General features: G+C 41.2%; 1 protein-coding gene across 1 annotated transcript in view; it reads left to right on the top strand.

Annotated features, from left to right (window-relative positions):
• opcml (opioid binding protein/cell adhesion molecule-like) overlaps nucleotides 1–21,426 on the top strand; it is a 460,670-nt gene that overhangs the window by 419,551 nt on the left and 19,693 nt on the right. Inside the window, exons 5-6 of the mRNA XM_062048296.1 lie at nucleotides 4,746–4,866; nucleotides 6,884–7,035. Of these exons, the coding sequence (XP_061904280.1) occupies nucleotides 4,746–4,866; nucleotides 6,884–7,035 (273 nt within the window). The remainder of the gene's footprint in view (nucleotides 1–4,745; nucleotides 4,867–6,883; nucleotides 7,036–21,426) is intronic.

Genomic DNA, 21,426 nt, shown 5'->3' with positions numbered 1-21,426 from the left:
AAAAGTTCATATAGTGAAGCAAATGTCTCCATAAGAAACAAAGTAAATATTATAATGGGTTCGTGCCTCAACAAAAAAACATATTTTAGTTAAGGTTTGTCCACAATATAAAGTGTTATACATTATTGTATATCAAACAAACAGAACACGGGGGTGATGGATCAACTTTCTCCTTATTAACAAGCCAAACGTATTTGTTGCTCTCCCAACACATGCGTACAAACTGAAGTCCCTTGTGTGCCCTCACAGACAATCAGGAATCACAGAATCAAACTTTAACAACCTTATTGCTACAATAATAAACAATTAAAAACGTAAAATCCACTTACATTAAAGGCCTACTGAAATGAATTTTTTTTATTTAAACGGGGATAGCAGATCTATTCTATGTGTCATACTTGATCATTTCGCGATATTGCCATATTTTTGCTGAAAGGATTTAGTATAGAACAACGACGATAAAGATTGCAACTTTTGGTATCTGATAAAAAAAAGGCTTGCACCTACCGGAAGTAGCGTGACGTAGTCAGTTGAACATATATGCAAAGTTCCCTATTGTTTACAATGATGGCCGCATGAAGTGAGAGAGATTCGGACCGAGAAAGCGACAATTTCCCCATTAATTTGAGCGAGGATGAAAGATTTGTGGATGAGTAAAGTGCAAGTGAAGGACTAGTGGGGAGTTGAAGCTATTCAGATAGGGAAGATGCTGTGAGACCCGAGGGTGACCTGATATTCAGCTGGGAATGACTACAACAGTAAATAAACACAAGACATATATATACTCTATTAGCCACAACACAACCAGGCTTATATTTAATATGCCACAAATTAATCCTGCATAAAAACACCTGCGTGTTTGTTATGCTAGCTCCTAGCTCCTCTGCTAGCTCCTAGCTCCATAGAACACGCCAATACAATTCAAACACCTGATCAACACACACAATCACTCAGCCCAAAAGACAGTTTACCTAACCCAAGGTTCATAAAGCTTATATATTTTTAAAAAGTTACGTACGTGACGCGCACATACGGTCAAGTTATCGAATGTTTAGCAGCCAAGGCTGCATACTCACGGTACCTGATATTCAGCTGGGAATGACTACAACAGTAAATAAACACAAGACATATATATACTCTATTAGCCACAACACAACCAGGCTTATATTTAATATGCCACAAATTAATCCTGCATAATAACACCTGCGTGTTTGTTATGCTAGCTCCTAGCTCCTCTGCTAGCTCCTAGCTCCATAGAACACGCCAATACAATTCAAACACATGATCAACACACACAATCACTCAGCCCAAAAGACCGTTCACCTAACCCAAGGTTCATAAAGCTTATATATTTAAAAAAAGTTACGTACATACGCAAAAAAAAGCCAAAGCTGCATACTCACAGTAGCACGTCTGCGTCTTTGTCATCCAAATCAAAGTAATCCTGGTAAGAGTCTGTGTTGTCCCAGTTCTCTACAGGCGTCTGTGTATCCAAATCAAAAGTCCTCCTGGTTAGAGTCTCTGTTATCCGAGTTCTTCCATCTTGACTGCATCTTTCGGGAATGTAAACAAAGAAGCGCCGGCTGTGTACTGTTGTGGCTGACTACGTTCGAAAAATACGTCCATTTCGCACCGACAACTTTCTTCTTTGCTTGCTTGGCTTCCTTCTCCATAATGCAATGAACATGATTGAAACAGATTCACGAACACAGATGTCCAGAATACTGTGGAATTATGAAATGAAAACAGAGCTTTTTCATATCGGCTTCAATGTGGAAGGCATACCCGTGTTCGCCGGGCTACGTCACGCGCATACGTCATCCGCAGAGGCGTTTCGAACCGGAAGTTTAGCGGCAAATTTAAAATGTCACTTTATAAGTTAACCCGGCCGTATTGGCATGTGTTATAATGTTAAGATTTCATCATTGATATATAAACTATCAGACTGCGTGGTCGGTAGTAGTGGGTTTCAGTAGGCCTTTAACTTTGGCAAAGGAGGAGCTGATGAGAAAGGAGCAGACAGAGGGAGGATAGAAGGGGGGATTTTGTGTGTGTGTGCGTGTGTGTGTGTTTGTGTGCGTGTGTGTGTGTGTGTGTGTGTGTGTGTGTGTGTGTGTGTGTGTGTGTGTGTGTGTGTGTGTGTGTGTGTGTGTGTGTGTGTGTGTGTGTGTGTGTGTGCGCGCGTGTGAGTTCTTGTATTTTTACCTTCTTGAGACATCAACAAGGAAAAGTACCTTCCATGTGAGCACCGGTGAACAGGTTAGGACCGAAATCATGGTCCCAATACGGAAAACCATTGCATCTAATAGAGAGCCAGATACTAAATTCCGTGAACATTGCTCCAAAGTCAGGAATTTTGGTTGATTTAATGTGCATACAAAAATAAACATTGACAGGTGCAAAGGCAGCAATATATGATAAAACAAGACGGCAGCTAAAGGACTTTCCTATTCATCCTCGAAAAAACCCGCCAGGTGAACAGCTGTTTTTACGACTTCCGGTGCTGACGTAAGACAACCCGTGTACCATATGTGACCATAGGTTGAACAAATACACTACAGTACTAAGACTATAGTGGCCATTAACAGTTAGCCTCTACAGTAAAATTATGACATTTGTCATAATTTTGCCAAGTGAAATTCCGATTATTATTATAATATTGCCAACATTTTAAAGTTTTCTTATAAAATTGTGACATTCGTCGAGTAAAATTACGACTCTTTTCATAAAATTGCCAAAAGTTTAAGCTTTTCTTGTAAAATAGCGACTGTTATTGAGTAAAATTCCAACTTTTATCATATTATTGCACAAATGTTCAGTTTTTCTTGTAAAATTTTGACTTGCGTTGAGTAAAATTACGACTTTTATTATAATACTGCCAAAATTAAAAGTTTTTCTTGTGAAATTGAGACCTTTTTCTTGTGAAATTCCAACTCATTTTTCAAAACAAGCTTTTTTTACATTAGCATAGTATGTACAGTATGTGTTATTAATGTTGTAAATACAAATCTTTATATATCTAGAAAGGGTGGTCCTAAAGAGGAAGGCATTATTCGGAGGTCTCAAGAAGGTAAGAAATACAAAAATGTGTATGCGTGTGTGTGCGCGTCTGTGTGTGCACGCTTGAAAGAGGTGCCGTTGAACGAGAATAAGCTCTTCTCCATATTTTTACAGGAAAAGTCCGGTTTCAACACATTTAAAACTTGCTGAGGCACAGAGCCTGCCTTCTCCATTCTAACATACTTGTGAGCGCCATTAAAGTACTCCTCGCAAATAGTCTTTTTTTTTAACTTCACAGTGATTCTCTCCTTTCTACGCTGGTCTGTTGGCTTTTTGGGACTCATATTGAATTAGCAAAATGGACAAAACCTGTCGAAAAGCGGAAAAACCCAAAAAAGACACACGCCGAAGCGCTGAGAAGTGACTATAGAGTACTGCGCATGCCCAGCAAAGGACGTGGAGTGCTCCGCCTCCCCAGAAATGCTGCGCCCTGCTTTTTGCCTGCAGACGGGACACAAAATTAACTGCTGAATGAAACGTTCACACACAGAGGCACATTTGGCTCGATCTAAATGTTTATAAATCGAAAAGGTCGCAAATGGAAGGGTTCGTAAATTGAGGTTCCACCCTATGTATTTGTATTATTTTGTGGTGCGGATTGTAAGAAAACGCTTCATAAATAAAATTACTCAGAACAAACATTGGAATAAAAAAAACTAACATTATGACAGACTTATGGGGTTGTCGTGGAACATTGTTTTTTGCAACACATAGTGATCACAATAATTCATTAGGTTAAATACACGATGCAGTGAATCGATTGATGTGGACACGTTTGTTACTGGATAGTCTCTAATGCGCTTCTGCCTTGGAGACTTTGTATTTGTAAGTAATAAGCAACTATAATGATTTGATACTTGATTATATTGACAAATGTCATATTTTAGTCTGCAATATTTTTCATTTGAGGACAATGTCATATTTTAAAATGCAATATTTTTCGTTTAACCTCTAAAGGCCTGAGTGGCCACATGCGTGGACAGCACCTTTTAGCTCTTATTTCCAAAATCGTCTACACTACTGAATTGGGGTCTTATGGCCCTTATGTGGACACTTATACTGCCATCTGGTGGTGTCAAAACAGTATAACATACAATGGAATTTGGGAAAAAAAAAGTAAGAATTAGCATGTCACTAAACATGAAGTACACATTTGTTACTTATGGACTAAGTACATCATATAAAAAGATGATTCTTAGTTTTTATTCTAATTAGGGTCCAATAAGCCCAAATAGCAAAGAGAAATAAAAAAAAGCATGTAAACAAACAGCTTGGGCCGTAAGAGGTTAAGGACACCTAATACGTACACTATGTCTAGCTAGTGTGCTATTGTGTGCTGAGCTGTTGTGTAGCCTATGGTATGGTAACTTACCATGTTTACCTTTTGTAAAAATGACTTGACTAAACTGAAAGAAAAGACAAAACATGTGTGCTTATTAGAGGACATTTAGATGTAAACTGACTGTTCAGCTTTGCACAAGTATTGAAGATTTTAGATGAAAGCCGAGATCATCCGATACTTGTTGTTTTTCTGATATCGTGCTGATATCAGATGTCAATATTGGATCGGGACACCCCTACTTTATACAATACTGCGTCCAAATAAAATTCTGCTTCAGGCCTCAAATGGACCTGTCTCATAATAGTGTCATGACTCTAAACATGTTTTTGTATGTCTTTCATAGATCCTCCCCTAATTTCTAAGGCAAGAGGTACTGGTACTGCAGTTGGACAAAAAGGAATCCTTCAATGTGAAGCCTCTGCTGTTCCACATGCAAATTTTGAATGGTACAAAGAAGATCGCAGGTTAGTTTTTCCAATGCCGAGAGTTTTTTTCAGTTTATTTTAAGAAATAGACAAATATATTTAAGCGTTCAACCTCACTCTTACACATACTATATCCTCTGTGAAATGAGTATATTTACATATTAAAGGTGCCATATGTAGTAATGTGGCCAGAAATGGTACTGCAAAATGCTGTAGTCCCCTCCCACTCTCCATGACTAAGGTTGCCAGATACGCAGTCGAATCCGAATTCTACTACTACGAACTTCAAATGGCGAGTCCTACGCTGTAGGATTCTCTTGTTTATGCTTCTTGCAAGATGGTTTACTAAATAATTATGCCACGTTTTACTGATGTCGATTAGCCAAATGTATTTGTAAAATTACGCAGCAATATTTTCATCAGGAGTCGGGACAGATTGTTGGCATTACTCTGCTAACATGTCTAGTTTGACCGCACGGACCACCATCGAAATAATTATATATAATATTATATGAAGTGAAGTGAAGTGAATTATCTTTATATAGCGCTTTTTCTCTAGTGACTCAAAGCGCTTTACATAGTGAAACCCAATATCTAAGTTACATTTAAACCAGTGTGGGTGGCACTGGGAGCAGGTGGGTAAAGTGTCTTGCCCAAGGACACAACGGCAGTGACTAGGATGGCGGAAGCGGGGATCGAACCTGGAACCCTCAAGTTGCTGGCACGGCCACTCTACCAACCGAGCTATACCGCCCCGATATAAGAATATATTATATATCACATAGGCCTACTTTGATGGCAAGCCAAGGCCAACAGTAAAATGACCGCCACATTTCGTTCAGCATAACTCCATGTTGCATCCAACCTGACGCACTGCATTCTCTTCCATGTACGCACATCACCATCTTTCAGTGCGGAGTGCAATTCTGTGAGCCAACCTAAGTTACGCAAAAACCATGTTACGCATAAATCATATAGCCTACTACCATGTCATTACACAAAGTACAAAATAATGACATGTAATGCATTATATTGTGCCAAGCAAATACCACTCCATATGTGTTTGATGCACATACAGCACCAGAAACCGCAATTAGCCGTGTTAATGTTGGAACACATTTCATCAGCGTATCAGCATATTGAGAATGAAATAGGCACTATACCCATGTCCACATAGGTTTTATTTGTCAAAAATATATTTTGCCTTGTCAGTTGGATGACACATCGACATACAGGCTAACGGGCATATATTTCCCCCGTTAGCCTATATGTCGATGTGTCATTGACCGGGCTAGCATGCTAAGCTACACTAGTGTGATGGTGCTTCGCTCCTAAGCAACATACTAGCTTTGTTAGACAAGATCATAGACTGTATTGGACAATATAGTTTACATATGAAATGTCAATTTCCATTTATTACCAGTAATAAGAAAACATAAATGCCTTACTTACCTATCAAGGAGGAAATTAGCAAATTTAGCGTCAGATGAAAAAATCTTCCCCGCCTTCAATCCTCTCCATCTTTCAAAGGCATCCCCGATACAAATCCTTGTTTTGTTCCTGGCTTTGTCATGAATAAGTTGAGAATCATAATGACGCCTTTTAGATTTACTAAGGTCTGACATGTTTAGTAACTTTACCAGTGGCAGTAGCCACACAAAGAGGGCGGTGTGTAACTGGCACATGGATGTGACTTACTCACAGACTTTCTAATTGGTCAAACGGTGGAGGGCGGGGCATGAAATGAAAACAATAATATTTCGGAGCTGTAAATCTAATTTTGAAATGAGCATATCACGGCTGAACTACCGTTAACAGTTATAAAGGAATTTGATAAGAACATGATTTATTAATGCCTTTTAACATATCAGGACCATTTAATGATGACTTGACATGCAATTATTACATATGGCACCTTTAAGGTATAGTTTCTGATGTTGTCATTTGCATGTGAATCTGAATCAGCTTCTAGCAGTTTGTGTTTACTAGTGGTGAAATATTGTCACATGACCCAGTATATTTCCAGTTTTCAACATTTTCCCTGTATGTCTTACAGGCTTTTCAATGGAGTCAATGGGATTAAGATAGAGAGTCAAGGCAAACAGTCAATGCTCATCTTCTTCAACGTTTCTGAAGAAGATTATGGGAACTACACGTGTGTTGCCAGGAACATCATGGGAATCACTAACGCCAGCATAATTCTTTATGGTGAGTTGAATTGATGAAACCCACCCCCGCCAGACCCATACACATACTGTGTATGCTTACATGCACTAAAAATATGTTTTTGTTAGTTTATAGCGTGAATTCAGTCGAAAACAGCTTTTTAAAATGATTGTAAACAACTTAAGTTTTTGCCATTTTAAAGATCAAAATGATGTGACTGAAATCAGGGTTTTTTTTGGCATATAAACATGATCAGATTCATACATCTGTCAGTTGTCTTTCACTTTATAATGTTAGGTAGAGATGAACTCGACCCTTTGGATTTCAGCAGTAGAAGACGATGATGACATTATTGTAAGTGCACCTCCTGGGGGCTAAGCCTCCCCTGTCCTTAAAACCGAGTAATGGCTCTGTTTTGAACTTAATTTGACAGTCCTTAAAGGCTATGAGCTGTGAGATGCAAAAGTAAAACGTATACCTACATTTGTCCGATGCTGCTGATGCTAATGTGTATTTTTCCCTTTCTTCTGTCTCCTATTTTTTTTTCCCACAAATGCTGGCGCTGTTTGTGAAAACACAAAGGGGAGGAATAATGCTCATTGCATGAGGCTGACTATTTTTGCAAGGGGGGGTCAGTCATTCCTAATTTAATTGAAGCAACCATATCATTGATTTTTCACAACAGAAATTTGTCAAAATAATATGCACTTTTACAAGCATATTTTGTTCACCAATTTTATCTGGAGGACCTTTGACTTTTGTTAATGTTGCAAAGAGTGTCCCTGACCTGGTCAGAAACTACGTTATAACAACAACAGGGTATGCAACAACATGACATCATTGGAAGTGGGTTTAATGGCAGGGTCCTCATTACCCTTCACCATGGCAATGGAAGTGAACATCAGTTCTTCTAAATGGGTTGTAAGAAGAGAACGGGATGGCCAGAAATTATCTTTCACCCTGAATTTTTCGTGCCTAAAGGAAAATGCCTTAATGTCTTTGGAATTTTCACAAATTTTTAAATGCAAATGTTGACTAGTACGTTGGACAGCTTGGTTCCAACATAACATGGGCTCTGATGAAGTTTAACCATATACAGTATGAGCATATCAATTATCAGAGAGGAACTCGTTGACCAGAGATTCTACCCTCACTGAATGTTACTAGAATGGCCGGTCACGATTTGTGGAAGGTTGTTAAAGTTAAAAATTAAAGTACCAGTGATTGTCACACACACACTAGGTGTGGTGAAATTTGTTCTCTGCATTTAATCCATCCCCTTTTTCACCCCCTGGGAGGTGAGGGGAGCAGTGGGCAGCAGCGGTGCCACGCCCGGGAATCATTTTTGGTGATTTAACCCCCAATTCCAACCCTTGATGCTGAGTGCCAAGCAGGGAGGTAATGGGTCCCATTTGTATAGTCTTTGGTATGACTCGGCCGGGGTTTGAACTCACAACCTACCTATCTCAGGGCGGACACTCTAACCACTAGGCCACTGAGTAAGTCAGTAAAAATGAAAATGAAAGCCTTAAAGACATGATTTAGCGTTACCAGCTAATGGAAGAAATCATTAGGGACTTACAACCACTGATAAGAGCTAACTTTTTGGAAAACTAAAACAGTGGTGTCTGAAGCTTGGTTTTTGGTATTGCTCCACCGACTAATATGGTTAACAAAAATGTATATCAGTAAATTCAAGACACTAGACATGACAGTTGGTACCTACAGTGTATATCAAGAAATGAATGGGCACCACTTGTATGGATTCACTGCCCACTGTTTATAGCCTCACTGAGTACAACAAAGTGAGGCTGGAAAGGACCATGAATGAGTGTTAAGATGCCGCCACAAGAGAGACTACTACTCCCAATCTAACGACTCGGACGAAATTGGCTTTCAGACATGGAACATTTTTCATCTAATTTCATTCATGTTTATTTCGAATATGTAGACAAAACAAAAACAACAAATTTTGAAAAAAACAACAAAAAAGCCATTCAAGAATGAATAACAAAAACAATAATAATAATAATAATAATAATATTAATAATAAAAAAAGCAAAAGAAACAAGAAATGAAAATAAACATTAATGTAAACATATCCGAAAAGGAGTGAGAAGAAGTAAAAACTTATGTACTCCCACCCCTCGTATTACTTACTGTATGTTTAATTATAATAATAATAATAGTATATAAAAATGTTATGTCATATAAATACACATATATATATATATATATATATATATATATATATATATATATATATATATATATATATATATATATATATATATATATATATATATATATATATATATATCTACAACACACATTTAACAAGTAACTATGAATGTGACACAACAGCGTGTATACATAGTATACATATACATACACATACAAACCTACTGACTCTTAGTGCAGTTCACTATATCCTGTGAACAATATATTTTTGTACATTCTTTTAAAAACATTGATGCTTGGACTTTGCTTATGTACTTCGCTCAGATTGTTCCACAACTTGACACCTGTGATGGAAATGCGAAAACTTTTCATGGTGGAATTTCTCATCTGAATTTTAAAATTGAGTTCTCTCCTCAAACTATACCCCCCCCCTCACGTTCACTAAACATGTTTTGAATGTTCAGTGGTAACAAATGGTTCCTAGCCCTGTACATAGTTATTGCTGTTTGATATGAGACAATGTCGGTGAATTTTAATAATTTAGACTGTAGAAATAGTGCATTGGTGTGTTCCAGATAGCCGACCTTGTGAATGGTTCTTACTGCTCTTTTTTGTAAAATGATTAGTGACTGTAACAAACTTTTGTAATTGTTACCCCAGACTTCAGTACAGTAGTTTAAGTATGGCAAGACTAAAGAACAGTAAAGAGTGTGGAGTGACTTATGATCCAGAACCTGCTTTGCTTTTTTTGTGACTGCTCTACTTCTTGCTACTTTGTATGTGCTTTCCAGCTGAGCTTGTCGTCAATTGTTACACCAAGGAATTTGATTTTGTGCACTTGCTCAGTAGCCACCCCATCAATTTCTATATTTAACTGTGTGTTTAATCTGAACCTGCCAAAGAACATAAACTTGGTCTTGCTCACATTCAAAGATAATTTGTTCCAGTCAAACCATAATTTCAGTTTATACAACTCTTCATTTATGTTCTTTTGTAATGTATCTAGATCATCACCAGAGCAAAATACATTAGTGTCATCTGCGAAAAGTACCATAGACAACAACTTGGGTACTTGGCAAATATCATTTATGTACAGTATAAAAAGTTTTGGTCCCAATACTGACCCCTGGGGGACTCCACAAGCAATGTAGCAAAACCTACAACTTTGGATTTGAGTAACTGGCCTGTGTAGTCCATACCAAACCCCAAAAATCCTAATACCCTATCCTCACCAGCTCCAAAGATGAAAAAACTGTTCACGAACCATAGCAAATGGCTATCACAATGGAAGCTTCGAAGAACCACCACCAATGCCCTTAATGCTTAGAGGCCTGCATTTTTAAACAAAAATAAAATGTGAAAGCAGAAAATCAACTGAAATAGGGACTCATTTGTTGTTTCTATTTCTGGTTAGTTACATTCGATATGTGCTTCAGGGTTACATTAATTGTTACGAAACAAGTCTTTATTCTTGAGTTGCCAACAAGTGATGCTCAAAAAGGAAGTGCTTAATGACTCCTAAACATGTTATAAACCACGCCTCCACCTGAGGCCTACCGGGTGAGAGCCGTGGTCCCCAGTGTCATTTACATGATATGATACGGTTCACACATGTTTGCTGACACAGACAATTAGTGTCATTAACAGCGAAGCTGGCAGGTTGGCAAGCTAACACTGCGGCCGACTTATAGGGGATCTGTACTTTTTTTGTTAATGTTGTCTATCGTTCACAATCATTACGAGAGACAAGAAAACACTTTTTTTCTTTCTTTTTTGTAGTCTCACATTTAAAAATCGGCTCATTCTAGGTTGCAGCTAATGGGAGCAATCAATTCTACCTCTATATCACTTTAAAATGTATTCATAAAACCGTCAACAATACTTAATTTATGTTCTGTAACCTGTATAAGAACCAGACTGTAGCGACATTGTTATTGTAGGGGCCAACACTGAGGAACTCTCTTTCTCATCGGCGTGCTTTGGTATGAGCCGTAAAAGTTAGCTACGGCGAGGGATAAGCTAGCTTTTACAACAACACGAAACGCGTTTGAGTTTGTAATGCACAACACTGCGATAGGACACCAATCTGTAATAACTGAAAAACATGAACAATCATATTACAGTGTCTGTAAAGTATTAGCCCACATTTCATGTTTTGTTTGTACACAGCTAGCCATACAGCATATGCACTGTAGTTGTAAAAACACGCATGACGTGCTGCGTGTATCATGTACAATATTTAAAGTGTAACTCACTCGATGGACAGTTGTGCTTTTGGTCCAGCTGGCAGGGGACTTTTTTTCCGGTTTATTTGGGGAAGCACTTGATTTATGTCAAAATTGCTTGTCTCCAATTTCCACATTTGCAACTTCGTGTCACACCGACCTCACTCTATCGGCTTCCGTGTGCTCCAACGTTTCACCCTTCCTACGTGCTCGCTTCTAAAAGCAGCAGTTCATTCAGCTCTAAAAATATAAGGTTGGGAATCCTCATTTGTCCAAAAATAGTCATCTTTGTTGTTTTTTACCAAGTCTGCCATGATTAGAACACACACAAGCATTTTGTTTCCGGTATTTGTTTCCAGAAGTCGGACGTGCGCTGCTATGGAAATATAAATCAATGCGCTGAAGAAATCAATCACACCAATGATTAAAATGATCAAAATAGGGTACATATTGTTATGAACGTGTCTGTTACTACATTATATACTGTATATACTTGCAGTGTGTATAGAAAATGTTGATGGAGGGTTTTGAAGTTGTTTCAGAGGGCTTTGAAGGATACAACGGTGACTACCTTAAGCCACATCTTTAAGGTGTTTTTTATCATCTTTAAAATCCTAATTAAAAAAAAGACGTGTGTTCTCGTCTCTCATAATGATTGTGAACAATTGGCAAAGTTCCAAAACAAGTGCAGTTCCCCTTTCAGAGCGGTAAATAAGGAGGCAAAGTTTCATGTTATTCTGTGGTTATGGAAGACAGGAAAACTCAAACAATGAGAATGCCTGCACATTTTCTGAGAAAGTGTACAATGTCAAGACCCCCAACTTGCACTATTATTCCATCCTTAAGTGTCTTAATGTTGTGACTGATAGTGAAAGTAGTTTATTTTTGATACTAGCTTTATGTTTATGGCATTAATCGCTCTAGTTGACACACACTGACGTTAAGGGTTTTTTTGTTCGTAAATGGGGTAAATCACCTATATTAAAGGTCATCAAATGGCAACTGTTGCTATAATTTAATTCTGTTAAAAAACATGTAATTGTTTATCATCACAGATTTTGGACAGATGTGATACTGGTGTGGTCTGAAATTGCTCACATGTGGTCAAAGCAATGCTCAGGAGGTTTGTTTGCTCAGACACATAACATTTTACGGGGAACATTTTCTGCCTGCTTATGTGTAAATGTTTGCCTGAATTAAAAAAAAAAAAATTGAATCCTTGAAACCTGCCTTGCCACTGGAGATAATCACGACTACTCTCTGGCCAGACTTCATCTTTTTCTAACCTCTGTCAAAACTAGGTCTATGGCGTGGTTTGCTCTCCCGTGGTGCAAAATAATTGGAACGGACGTGGCGTGCAGGTAAAGACATATTTAATTAATACTATAAACTCAAACAAAAAGGTACAAACAAAAGGCGCTCACAGCGGAGGTAAAAAACTTGACTAGAAAACAAAAGGCGCGCACAATGGCGGAGAACTATGAACCTTAAACAAACAAAAACTTACGTGACAAGAGATGAAACAAGAACTAACGTGACAAGGAACTGTGGACATGGCATGAAAGGGTGATGTCGCCAGGACGAACAACAGAAACAGAAAAGCCTATATAGTGACATGAAAAGTGAAAACAGGTGCGTGACTAACTGTGAACAGGTGCATGACATGACTGTGAAAACGTGAGACAGGTGTGTGTGAGTCCAAACGTGGAACAGGTGAAACTAATGGTTGCTATGGTGACAAACAAAACCAGGAAGTGAAACCAGGAACTAAGGAAGTGTCCAAAAAACAAAACAGCACATGGCCAAACAAAAACATGAACACAGACATGACAGAACCCCCCCCTTACGGACAGATCCCAGATGTCCAAAAACAAAAAACAGGATCAAGAGTCATGGGAGGGGGGGAGGGGGACATGGCGGTGGGTCGCCAGACCAGGTGTCCCCGAATCCACCGGGGCAGAGTCAGGTGGCGGCGGCGGGTAGACCGCCGCTGAACCTGACGAGGTGGGCGACCTGGGAATGGCCACATTCGTGGCAGACGAGGAGGTCGGCGCACCTGGCGTGGCGGACGCCCATGGAAAGGCCACATCCTTGGCCGACGAGGAGGTGGGCGCGTTGTCGTGGCAGGCGGCGAAGCTTGGCGTGGTGCGTCAGGCGGCGAAGCTTGGCGTGGTGCGTCAGGCGGCGAAGCTTGGCGTGGCGGGTCTTGACGAGGGTCTTGGTCTTGGCATGGGTCTTGGTCTTGGTCTTGGCGAGGGTCTGGGTCTTGGTCTTGGTCTTGGACTTGGCGTGGTTGGTCTTGGTCTTGGACTCGGCGTGGTTGGTCTTGGTCTTGGCGTAGTTGGTCTTGGACTTGGTCTTGGTGTGGCTGTGCTTGGACTTGGTCTTGGTGTGGCTGTGCTTGGACTTGGTCTTGGTTTGGGTCACTTGGCGGGTCTTGGTCTTGGTCACTTGGCGGGTCTTGGTCTTGGTCACTTGGCGGGTCTTGGTCTTGGTCACTTGGCGGGTCTTGGTCTTGGTCACTTGGCGGGTCTTGGTCTTGGCTTTGGTCTTGGCGTGGGACAGCCACGGGCGGCACTTGGCGGCGTGGGGCAGCCACGGGCGGCACTTGGCGGCGTGGGGCAGCCACGGGCGGCACTTGGCGGCGTGGGGCAGCCACGGGCGGCACTTGGCGGCGTGGGGCTGCGACTGGCGGCACTTGGCGGCGTGGGGCTGCGACTGGCGGCGCTTGGCGTGGAGCAGGTACTGGTGGCGCTTGGCGTGGAGCAGGTATTGGTGGCGCTTGGCGTGGAGCAGGTACTGGTGGCGCTTGGCGTGGAGCAGGTACTGGTGGCGCTTGGCGTGGAGCAGGTACTGGTGGCGCTTGGCGTGGAGCAGGTACTGGTGGCGCTTGGCGTGGAGCAGGTACTGGTGGCGCTTGGCGTGGAGCTGGGCGTGGAGCAGGTGGATCTTGGCATGGTCGAAAAACTGGTGGTGGTGGTCGTGCTGGTGGCTGTGGCTTGGCGTGACGAAAGACTGGTGGTGGGGGTCGTGCTGGTGGCTGTGGCTTGGCGTGACGAAAGACTGGTGGTGGGGGTCGTGCTGGTGGCTGTGGCTTGGCAGGTCGAAAGACAGGTGGTGGGGGTCGTGCTGGTGGCTGTGGCTTGGCAGGTCGAAAGACAGGTGGTGGTGGTCGTGCTGGAGGCTGTGGCTTGGCGTGACGATGCTGACCCACCCCACCTGAACAATTCCCAGCCCTAGCCCCCCCCCTCAAGGAGCGGATCCCAGACGCGCTCCCCGCGGTCTGGAACCGTCTTTTGGGGTGGGCGGAGGGGGTTCAGGAGGAGGGCAGAATCCTCCCCTCTAAATTGTCCAAAAGGTCTTTCGTTCCCCCCCACCTGGGCTTTTGTGGGTGAAAAAAAAATTTCTGACTTGGGCGTGGCATGAGTCCTGGGGGGCGGGGCATGAAAATTGGGTGACTGTGATTGACAGGATCTGATTTCTAAAAACATGTCTTGGTAATATTTAATCATGGATTTAGAGTCTTTGGTTGGATGTGGCTGACAAGAAAAAGAGTTCAGGGGAAAAAAATCCATGACGTCACCCACTGGCAGCGGCGTGACGTCGTCCTGGGGAAGCCGGGCTGGCTGCAGCTCGTTTCCGCCCGGAGGGGGAGGAGCTTGCGGGAACGATGCGTCCTTTCCAATGCTTGTGGAAGCCCTCCCTGACGTCCTTCGTTGGGAGCGGCGCTTCCGGGACTGCGGTGACGCAGCGCCATCCTCGGACCAAAGGGAGCTGATCGGCACCAGTTTGCCGGTCGGACCCCACATGAGATCCCTGCGCTCCATGGGGGAATGGCGGAGTGTCTCGGCTTCCATGGCGCGCAGGACCTCCCACGTTACCTCGTCAAAATTGTCCCATTTTTTTGCGGGAGAGCTCTCGTGCTGGCGACATCTGTCAAGACTTGGTCTTTGACGTGGTTTGCTCTCCCGTGGTGCAAAATAATTGGAACGGACGTGGCGTGCAGGTAAAGACATATTTAATTAATACTATAAACTCAAACAAAAAGGTACAAACAAAAGGCGCTCACAGCGGAGGTAAAAAACTTGACTAGAAAACAAAAGGCGCGCACAATGGCGGAGAACTATGAACCTTAAACAAACAAAAACTTACGTGACAAGAGATGAAACAAGAACTAACGTGACAAGGAACTGTGGACATGGCATGAAAGGGTGATGTCGCCAGGACGAACAACAGAAACAGAAAAGCCTATATAGTGACATGAAAAGTGAAAACAGGTGCGTGACTAACTGTGAACAGGTGCATGACATGACTGTGAAAACGTGAGACAGGTGTGTGTGAGTCCAAACGTGGAACAGGTGAAACTAATGGTTGCTATGGTGACAAACAAAACCAGGAAGTGAAACCAGGAACTAAGGAAGTGTCCAAAAAACAAAACAGCACATGGCCAAACAAAAACATGAACACAGACATGACAACCTCACAGAAAGTGTTGTGAAGATAACTGGTCCATATAGAGCTGTACTTTTGAATTATTTTAAAAACATTTAAAAAAATAAAAAATATATATCCCTGAATTGATTTATATTCTGTGAATGTAATCATAATTAATCATTTAAAATGTGCCAATATTAAATCCAATTGTTTTATAACATTAAAAGTTATTAATTTTACCTATATCAATCAAATGGCTGTTCATGGGTTATAAATCATGAAAATACTCAAATTCCTCATGTAGGATAGACTTGATTTATCCCACAATGAGGAAATTATGTGGTTGAAGTGCAGATTCAAAGTGGCCACAAAAAACAAGATGAAAACAAGAGTGGAATATTAAATAACACAGAAATTATAAAAAGATCTCAGAGCTGCTGCAGCCAGCTGCCACATCAGCGGCGCCATTTCTACATACAGCAACAAAGTAAAGCGCAGCGAAAAACCAAAAATGAACCATAAAAAATACATATTGCGCACATACGATTGCACCATTCTTAGACGGACAACACAACTAAAACACCATCTCAAAACCCACAAAAAACTGCGGTGGTCTCTGTGGTGCTCCACATCATTTTCCGTTGAGGTGGGGGCAGCACGGCCAGAGACAGGAACAACAAGGTGACCAAGAGAGCCGACGCCGTCCTAGGTTGCCCACCAGCCCCTGGACAATTAAAAAAAAATATCATTTCAAAAGTGCTGTCAAAATAACTGATCTTATTAGTAATATATTCATTTGGGGGGACGGCGTGGCGAAGTTGGGAGAGTGGCCGTGCCAGCAATCTGAGGGTTACTAGTTCAATCCCCACCTTCTACCATCCTAGTCACGTCCGTTGTGTCCTTGAGCAAGACACTTAACCCTTGCTCCTGATGGGTCCTGGTTAGCGCCTTGCATGGCAGCTCCCGCCATCAGTGTGTGAATGTGTGTGTGAATGGGTGAATGTGGAAATAGTGTCAAAGCGCTTTGAGTTTCTTAAAAAAGGTAGAAAAGCGCTATACAAGTACAACCCATTTACCATTTGTTTTAGTAATGTTTTTTTTTACTAAAATGTATTTTAATTTCAGTTATATTTAATTGACCTAAATTGATTTAGTTTCAGTCAACAAAATTTCAACCATTTGTCGACTAAAATTACTGTAAATTTAGTCGACTATAATATAAAGTGTGGAGGATAAAGCAGCTGTAATGTTTTTTTTATTAAGGCCACCTGAAAATCATTTCACTTATCATATTCATAACACGATGTAGATTCTTCATGTTGTATTGTTTTACCTGAAATAAAAAAAAAGTGTGTAAATATTTTTTCAGCTGTTGAATAATATTAAATGCATAATATGAACGTACAACTATGATATAATCAATCAACTCTGCATCTACTTTGCAACTCTGTTCTTTCTCAGCAATAAAAACAGCAGTTTACATACAGTAACATATGAAAATAACAATTATGCAAATTCTATGAAATAATGTCAGGATAACTCACCTGCTGATGCCGCCAGTTAATTAGTTAATCGCTCACAGTGTCAAACGTGAAAGGTGTCTGTGATCTAATACGACAGGATAGGATAGCGTTTATTTATCCTACAATGAGATATCATGTGGTCGGTGTGCAGAGTCACACAAATAAGGTAAAACACATTAAAACAAGAGAGAATTATTAAAGAACACAAAATATATAAAATAAAACAAAGCTGCTGCAACTCACCGGTGCCATCTCTACATACAGCAACAAAAGTAAAACTCAATGGAAGAACCAACAATGAGCAATGAATAATACACGTTGTGCACATACGATTGCACCATGCACAGATAAACAACAAACCAAAAACAACACCTCAACAACACGTCTCTTTCTCCTAGTTTTGGACATATTGCAGTGTGCAACTCGCTACAATATTACTGGGGCGTCAGGGCCAGCATCATGATCATAATTAAAGATAAAAGTAAATTTGTATTTACTTTCCCTAAATATCTTAAAGTATTCATATTCTGCTCATGTCATATTATGCTCTTTCCACTGCTGTTGTTTTTAGGTTAGAGTTTGTATCCAATCAGAATTCAGCAAGCTTATGTTGCCATGCTATACCAAATCTGCCCAGAGCCTTCAGAATTAACAATGCAGGCATCATACAGTTGACAGATAATTGCCATAGCCAATCAGATCACGAGTTGTTGTCAGTAAGGCCTTCTAGCTGGCTCTGACATTTACGAGTCCTGTGATTGGATACTCACTTGGGAGTCCCAAGTGAGTATCCAATCACAAGTTGTGAAAACAGGAAGTGGCACCGGAGCTGTACGAGCCATAGAAAGCCACAGAAAACTCTCCCGTACTCACAAAGAAGAAGAGCAAAATGTTGATTAGGTGGCAGATATATATTTGCAAGGCCATTTTCAAGAAGGATGGCTTATACAGCGTCTAATGGGTGCTACAAATTGTGAGTTCATATTTGATTTTATTTTTTTCATGTTTCATTTGTTTTATACAATTCATTAATTTTGACAGTACCACGTAAGATATGTTTCAATTGCTGAAGTGGGTTTATTGAATGTTAAATGCGCCGAAAAATAGACCGTTTTGTACACTGTTGATGTGTTTCAATGTATAGTAGTGTGCAAGTGGGTTTCTGTATACTATCTCCAGCCGTGTCCATGTGGTGACATAAATTACGGTATTTTGAGAGGTGAAGTCGGACTAAGTAGGACATCCGCCACTGCAACACAGGGTATGTTTTTTCTGGTGAAGCACCTACCTCACAAAGACAGTCGTTCTGTTTGGGTCTCCGCCGTAAATCATCCCCGCCCTCTCTTTTATACGCGGCTAGAACAGCTGTGGTTGTATATAACTTGTCGACTTCCTCTCTGACAAAACTAGGTATGGCTGATATTTTATTCCGTCAACATTTTAATCTGTTAAATAATTTTGTCATAGATTTTGTCAATGTGCTTTAGCCGCAATTAGTTATTGTCTCGTTGACGATAAATATGCCGAAAATTATTAATCAACGGAATTTAACACTGACGTTATTCGATGTAAGAAAGTATGTTTTATTTATATTGCACTTCTCACAGAGAGATCTCACAAAAAGCAATGCAAGTAAATATCAGCAAATTGTCAAAAAAAAAGTAACAGCATATGCAATACAAATACAGGATTAAACAAAAACATGTCCACAGAAGGGGGCGCTCTCAGCTCCTATGGGAGTGCATCCACCATAGCAGCTACAGACTCTATCACCTTTAGTTTTTAATTTTGTATGATGGACATTAAATAGAAGGTGGTCAGCAGACCGCCGTGACCTCACAGGACAGTGAAAATACACAATATCTACCAAGTGTGCAGGCACTGGACCATAAAGTGCCCCGTTAGTGATGGATGTGATTTTGTATTGTGTGCCGTAATGAACAGGTAGCTATGGCGAGGACGTTAAAATGGGAGTGATATGACTCAATCTACGAGATCTTGACAGAACCTGAGTTGCAGCGTACTGTTCCACGGTAATTGTAAGCGGTGAAATTAAGTTTTGTTGGCACAGGTGAAGAGAGAATTGCAGTAGTCAAGACACGAGGAAACAAAAGCATGAATGATAATTTCTAGCTCGGAATGAGATACTATGGATCTGACTTTGGAAATGTTTCTGAGGTGGAAAAAGCGGGAGAGAGTTCTAGTTTGTATGTGCTCAGAACAGCCTGATCAAATATGACCCCAAGTTTAACTTAAACTAGGGCACCTATTTTTACCAAGGGGACCCTGAGCGTCTTTTGAAGTTGAAGTGCCAGAGGGCAATCATTAACACTTCAGTTTTGGATTTGTTCAACTGGAGAGCGTTACGAGCCACGACCCTGTATCGATATTCAGACAATCCTGTAGTGCTGTGGTCCTTTTGAAGCCCAGAAAACTTTGATTGATAAACTTTTAAGGACCCTGGCCTATCCAAAGCAAGATCTACCTCCCCGCCCCCACCTGATATGTGTTTTTATTGTTTATTGCTTTCAACAATATGCCTTTATCTCCATTTTTTCCATTTGTACTGTTTTGTTTAATTCTGTTTCTGCAGGGTGCCAGGGGCCCCTAAAAAACAAGACATGGGCCACGGATGGCCCCCGTGTAACACTTTTGGGCATCCCTGCCTTGCTTTGCTTCGTCGAGGCTTGGCTTGATATGCATCTGCTCTGTGAGCAAGCATAACTCTATTTAGCTTGTTGACTTTCTAATGCGGGAGAGCGAAGCTGGTCGATGCGTTAGCACGGGGGTCAGCAACCCGCAAGCAGCTCTTTAGCCCCGCCCTAGTGGCTCCCTGGAGCTTTTTCAAAGATGTGTGAAAATGGAAAAAGATGAAAAACAATAATAATTTGTGTTTTACTATGGTTTCTGTCAGAGAACAAACACGACACAAACCTTCTTAATTGTTAGAAATCCCACTGTTTATATTACACATGCTTCACTGATGAGAGTATTTGGCAAGCCTTGTTTTGTCCTAGTAATTTCAGCGGTCCTTTAGCTCACCGTAGTTTGTTTACATGTACAACGTTCTCCTACGGTGCCACAGAAAGACGTGTTTTATGCCACTTCTTCTTTGTATCATTTTGTCCACCAAACTTTGTATGCTGTGCGTGAATGCACAAAGGTGATCTTTGTTGATGTTATTGACTTGTTGGAATGCTAATCAGGCATATTTGGTCAATGCATGACAGCAAGCTAATCGGTGATAACATGCTAAATAGGCTAGCTGTATGTACATATTGCATCATTATGCCTCATTTGTAGATATATTTGAACTCATTTAATTTCCTTTACTTATTTCCTCTGTGTATTTAATTTATATTTGCATGTCTCAGGACATATCTGTAGGTAATATTGGCTGCATTTCTCATAGTTGTTTGTGTGCCATGTAGACCACAGCAAACGTTACCCAGCTTGCAAAGATTGTAATAAATCCATTAGAAGAAGACAGCCTGACGTTTCCTTAAACTTGGACACACACATCTATAACTCATTCTGAGCCAGTAATTTACAGAAGTTATCTCACCCTCTGAGAAGCCTTTTAATTACAGCAAGGTGGTCTTGCCGCTGGGCCTTAGGCCTGTCACACCTCCACCGGTGCCTGTGGTGGACTGTGCATGGCAGGGACGTCCTCTTCCCTGAGGCAGGCCTAAACCTGACCGCATACCAGAAAAGGTTTTGCTGCAGGGTCTTCAGCTGGGGACCACCTCTCATTGATGTTTCGCCCCTTAGCCCAGAACATCTCCCGGTGGCGGGGCAGTGAACAGGGATGTCTCCCTGACACCCCCTGCAGCAAAACCTACTTGGATGTTGCTCCCCAAGCCTTGTCGCGTCGTTTGAGCCAGAGCCAGTGGCTAGCTTTCTCTGCTACTTCTGAAAGCTCCTTGGTGGATCTGCTCAGGGTGGCTCCACGTAGTCCCAGGTCCTTGAGCAGGCGTGGTGTTGTTCTGCCCACAAAGCCTCTGGCTCCCACCTCCACCGGATACAGTCTCACCCTCCATCCGCTTTCTCTGCACTCCGTGATCAGGTCT

Source organism: Entelurus aequoreus, linkage group LG05, assembly GCF_033978785.1.
Source record: "Entelurus aequoreus isolate RoL-2023_Sb linkage group LG05, RoL_Eaeq_v1.1, whole genome shotgun sequence".
Taxonomy (NCBI): Eukaryota; Metazoa; Chordata; class Actinopteri; order Syngnathiformes; family Syngnathidae; genus Entelurus; species Entelurus aequoreus.
The sequence above is the reverse complement of the archived record's forward strand: the minus strand, read 5'-3'. Positions and strand labels throughout refer to the sequence as shown.